Here is a 5,851-nt window from a genome sequence, read left to right on the forward strand (position 1 = left end):
TCAAGCTATCTTTTTTGGAGCATGTTAGAAATACATGTATGAATTTTCTCATTAAAACTGACATACCATCTCGAATGAATATAGATTACCAGAATGTGTGCATTGAGTAATCAGCATCCTTTAAGATTTATTCAACATAAAAAAAGATCCTTTTCTTCCTTTTTATATTGAACAAACCCATGTCAGAACAAGTTATCATGCTAATTCATTACAAATTACCAGGAAAACTCAGAACCAAAGGTGCTAAAAACACTACAATAATACCATGTGTTGATTTACATTGTTGCCACCAGACTTTTTTGATAAGAAATGATGTTCATGAAATGAGGTTGATAGAAACTATTGCTGTCATACTCCCATATGCTGGTTACTGCCAAAACGATACCTGTTATAAAAAAGAAGTAATGAGTGCAGTAAAAGGAAAAAATATAGTTGTTGTGAAAAAATAATCAAAATTGCTTGTAAGTGTGGAAAATTAATGGATGCAATCATATGTGCTAGCAGGTGCTGCAACACAAGAAAATGGCGCATGACAACGGGGATAATGTGGATATCATTATGAGTGGTGTGGAGACAAACCAACAGTGTGAATATGCACACACGGCAAGCTTTGGTTCTGCCAAAACAGATGAAGGTAAAACATTTACCATGCCACCACATTTTTGTACACAAACTTGTTACCATCGTACTTGAATTGCAACTACCACCCTATGTTATTTACAACTATCACATTCACCATGAAACAATTCATCAATCACGTAGCTTGATGCGCACAGGTTATCATGAATTTAGGTACAATTATCACACTTACTGCATATGAATTATCATGCAATCTATATTACAATTGGAATTACATGCTTTCACTTTACAGCTACAAAAAACATCTTAATGCATGCAAACTTTACCAAGCAACTGGAGTACAAGATACCACTAGTTTTGGCGTGCAGAAAATATAACACAAATTAACAACTTTCAATCACATTACAGGTGCTACATCTAGAAGCAACCCGGTGGTTCGAGAGACAAGCAAAGAACCGACTACTAGCAGCATAGGGGGGAGAGAAAGCTTCTTTGATCATTCAGTCAACGAGCCGGCGAGTCCAGAAACAGGAGGAGAGAATGCTGAACAAAGAGACAAAAATACCGAGGCATACCCCACAACGAAACCTCCTGATGAAACGATGAAGTTTGATACTTTTGAGGAAGCTTATGAACACTGCAGGCAATATGCACTGAGACATGGGTTTGGAATGAGACTGGAATACAGAAAAACAATTAAAGACAATACTGTAAGCAGAGTCCTCTTGGTTTGTGGGAAATACGGCAAGCCAAAAACAAACAAGGAGGAGACAGAGGATGTGCAGGACCCAAAAGGCATCGTGAAGAAGAGGAAAAGAGGGAAGGTTGTGAGGTCGGGATGTCCGGCCCACCTTTACATCACCCACACGGATGCATGGTGGAGAGTCAAACGCTTCAACGACGACCACAACCACCCTCTAATAAGAAAGCCATCCTTGACAAAGTTCCTATCAACACATAGGAACATTCCAAAAGATGAGCAGGACTTCTTGAAGATATTGCACGGATGCAACATAGAGACAGCAAGACAGATGCAACTAATGCAATGGTTCTACGGGAATCCTAAAGATGTACCATACACAACAAAGGACATCGCAAACCAGCGAGCTAAATTCCGGATGGAGTACCGCAATGCTGATGTGGGGAGCACAATCTCATACTTCCAAGATATGAAGGCACAAGATCCAGATTTCTATTGGAGAATAAAGCTTGATGATGAGGACAGAGTGGAAAATTTATTCTGGATAGATGGTGCGTCGCGCAGGGCATATGCTAGATACAATGATGTCATCTCATTTGACACAACGTACATGACAAACATGTACAAAATGCCATGTGCGCCCTTCATTGGCATTAATAACCATGGGCAGTCATTCCAATTTGGTTGTGGGTTTGTTAGAAACGAACTATCTGGTAACTTTGTGTGGCTGTTTAATGCATTCTTGCATGCAATGGGTGGAATTGCGCCAAAGAACATAATAACAGATCAAGATTTTGCAATGAGGTGTGCTATTGATGAGGTGTTCATCGGGATAGTACACAGGAATTGCCGCTGGCATATAATGAAAAAAGCACAAGAGAAGCTTGGGAAGCTGATGGCTGACAATGAGCCACTAAACAATGCATTCAAGGATTATGTTGACAACAGCCTGGCTGGTATTTTACTTCTCACCCCTCACTAACTTAAAACACAGAAAAATGGGCACATAGAAAATGGGTTTAGATGCATGATAACAACAGTTACCATCTAACAAGGTGACAAGTTACTAGAGGATTATAGCAAAATTACCTACATTAATTGCTTTCTGTACTACCCCTATCATGTTCATGTTTGATGTACACATTTCAGTTGTTCACCCCACTACTTACAACAAAAACTTTTCAATCACCAGCTAGTGCTGATTGATATGAGTATCTTTTTGTTGCTAGTTAAAAATGATGCTTCTACTACACACACAGAGTGGTAATCGCTTTGGAAAAAAACTTATCCTGTGTGCAAAGTACTTACCATGACGCTTGAACTAAAGTAACCAGGTGTGTGTGACAGAATTATCAACAACAGTGGTGTTCCCTAGTTACCAAATATGTTTGAACCAATGTTACCATCCTTCAAATACTTGATGTTACCATGTTTATGTTATGAATGCAGTTGAGGAGTTTGAGCACAAGTGGTGGGTGATGATGGAAGCGTATGGCCAGACCGACAATGAGCATTTCCAATGGTTGTGGAAGAACAGGAAGTGTTGGGTCCCGGTATACTATATGCATGATTTTTTCCCATTCTTGCAGACCACGGCAAGAAGCGAGGGTTTTAACTCTGTGCTCAAGAAGTATGTCAATCCAAACAACTCACAGCTCGAATTCGCACAACAGTACACTGCGATACAGGATAAGGTGATGGCTAGCGTGTCAAAAGAGCAGTTGGAAACAGTGTACAAAGAAACCGAAATGTACTCGATGAACCCGCTGGAGATGCAGGTGCGGGGGCTGTACACACATAACTTGTTTTGCAAGTTCCAGGTGGAGATAAAGGTGAAATCAATATACAGATGCGACGCATTGGATGATGGTACTTTCAAGGTCAGCTCAGTGCGGGGGATAATACCAAAATATGGAGACAGGGACTACCATGTGCAAGCAAACATGGTTGAAGAGACATACTCGTGTAGTTGTTGCAAGTTTGATCGTGACGGTCTACTGTGCGCGCATGTACTACGAGTTATGGACCAAATTGGGGTATACGAGATACCTGAAAAGTACATCCTAAAAAGGTGGACCTGGGATCCAGAGGAGGATCTTATTCAATCTGATTTCGAACAGCCAACAGTTAAGAAGTCGATGCCAGAGGAGGGGAAAAGCGTCATGCGATACACGTCAATTCTTAAAGAATTTAAGGCATCGACCAAAGACGCTTGCCTAACAGATGACGGGACCAGATTGGCAAGAAAACACCTGTATAATTTCAAGGAGGAGCTTGAAACCCTGAAGAACAATCAACTTAAAAAAGCAAGAAAGGAAAAGGAAGAAGCAAAAGGATCGTTTCAAGGACAGCCAGATCCCTTCTCGATACCTGTGGGGCGGATGAATGAAGACAACCCCGTCACACAGCACCAAAACACCCCCATGCAAGACATCCAGAGAAACCAGCCACACAGCAAACAAGTGCCACTAATGTGCAGCGACAGGAGAACACCGCCACACAACAAGAAAGTGCTACTAATGTGCAGCGAGAGGGTAGCCCTGCCACACAGCAAGAAAGTGTGCGTGTGACGATACATGCTAGCAAAAACAATCATGCTTTTGTCATCCAACCCCCACATCCTGATGCAGCTCCGTCCTCAAACACAAAGTTGATACTAGACCCTCCCAAGACTACAACAAAGGGGCGACCAAAGTCAAAAAGAAAGCAGTCATGTTTTGAGATTGCAAAACCCAAGCCAAAAAGGAAATGTGGTGTGTGCGGGAGTCTGGAACATGACAAACGCACATGCAAATCTCCCCTAGCAAGATAAAAATGAAGAAGGTGCTATTAAAAGGAAAGATGGTGGCTACAATTTTTTCATGGACCATAATGTGCAAGCTACAAGCCCCAATAACATTCCAGTTATCAGCATTGTATCATGCATTTATAATTGCTTTGTAATGCAAAAAGTGTATATCTATAATTTAAGCAAGCTATCAGTACCCTATTATGCCAGTTACCAGCAATGTATGATGAAATTGACATGGATTTGTAAATCCAATATTTTTATATCTACATTTTTTGAAGGCTACCAACACTACATTGTATTACTTATGAACAAAAAATTAGGCCTGCTTGCACTTCTAAAAATTGCTTATTAAGAAAATATAATCACAGTAGTGAATTTATCATATAGTCAGTGACTTCGGACTGTGTATACTATAGTAAAACAGCATGTCAACACTTTGCTCCATGGCATTGTCGATGACAGATTCATATAAAAAAGTTATCAACACATTTTGGTAGAAGTTATCACACAGTAGTAAAAAAAATATCACCTCATCACCCTTTGCTCCATGGCATTGTCGATGACAGATTCATATAAAAAAGTTATCAACACATTTTGGTAGAAGTTATCACACAGTAGTAAAAAAATATCACCTCATCACCCGCTGCCGAACAGATGATAACGCCACTGTTTGCATTTGTTTTGATAATGATCTAACCACCTGAATGTCATAATTTTCCGGAGAGCTGGAATTTGTTCCTGAGTTAAGGCTGGAACATTTTTGCCATCCCACACCTCAAGGTACGTGCAGGCAAAAAATCCGCAATCAATGCTGAAACATTTGTGATGAAAAAAACAACACAAAATCAGTTTAATTGGAGTTTTGCGACCAGGTCAATAAACAGGGATGAGAAACATATAGTGGGGTGTTAAAAAGAAAGTGAATAATCCACAACTAACCCATTATCCTGTTTGAACACATCAATGTACACAAGTTCATAGTCCCGAATCTGCTTATGTGAGTCCTTGTAATTTATCAACCAAGCCTTCTTTATAGCGTTCATGTATCTTGTCGCATGCTCGAGAAGAGAAGGACTATCTTGTTCACGCAATGAATCTAGAACTTCAAACCGCTTCGCCCTAAGATTTAGTGACAACACATACCAATGCCCGTCATCTGGACCGAGGCCCAACTTTTGCAAAGCAGGGAATAGCAGCTGCAAAAAATTAAAAGGCAGTAAGCATAGAAGGAGTTGGAAAAGAAACAAAATTACCAAGATAACAAATGGTCATGAAATTCACATGGGAGGCAACTAGAAAAAGAAATTATCAGGGTAGAAAGGTCAAAGTTGCCAGTGTGCATGAAAGAGGTTATCATGACATGAAGAACAAAACAATATCCCCAGATAACAGTAAGTTACATGATATTAACAGGAAGTTACCAAGACACTAACTGTAAAGTTACCAGATCCAACAAACATAACATACCTGATCCTGGTGACTAAGAATGTAAGACTTGTCCCGTCGAAAATACTTCAATACACAATTGGATTTGAAGTCTCCTATCGACAGATACACAGATAGCAGCCAAGGGAAGATGAGCCTGTTTGGCATTTCCTTTTATTGGAGAATGCGAACATGTAACTCAGCAATGCTGGTTGATAGTTGCCCAACTCCCTTCACACAATCGGCAAGCTCACCGAGGGTGACCCACCTACCATCAATGTCGATAACCCTAACACTACAAAAAACAAAAAAAAGATTTTAAAAAATACATTTCAAAAAATGGCACACAAGTAATG

The 5,851-nt window shown here is 40.1% G+C and overlaps 1 protein-coding gene across 1 annotated transcript; it reads left to right on the plus strand.

Annotated features, from left to right (window-relative positions):
* Positions 1–522: 522 nt before the first annotated feature.
* On the plus strand, positions 523–3,849 carry LOC147976684 (protein FAR1-RELATED SEQUENCE 5-like). Its single transcript, XM_087520946.1, has 3 exons — positions 523–634; positions 988–2,235; positions 2,729–3,849. Exons 1-3 carry the CDS (start codon positions 523–525, stop codon positions 3,847–3,849), a joined length of 2,481 nt encoding a protein of 826 aa, XP_087377072.1.
* Positions 3,850–5,851: the final 2,002 nt, after the last annotated feature.

This window comes from Triticum urartu, chromosome 4A (genome assembly GCF_056163025.1).
Source record: "Triticum urartu cultivar PI428250 chromosome 4A, HENAU_Tu73, whole genome shotgun sequence".
NCBI classification, from domain to species: domain Eukaryota; kingdom Viridiplantae; phylum Streptophyta; class Magnoliopsida; order Poales; family Poaceae; genus Triticum; species Triticum urartu.

Excerpts from the sequence above, each read along its gene's own strand:
- LOC147976684 (XM_087520946.1), top strand. The coding sequence starts at position 523 with ATGGCGCATGACAACGGGGATAATGTGGATATCATTATGAGTGGTGTG. Across the intron at positions 635-987 it reads TTCTGCCAAAACAGATGAAG|GTGCTACATCTAGAAGCAAC; the intron begins GTAAAACATTTA and ends ATCACATTACAG. Across the intron at positions 2,236-2,728 it reads TGTTGACAACAGCCTGGCTG|TTGAGGAGTTTGAGCACAAG; the intron begins GTATTTTACTTC and ends TTATGAATGCAG.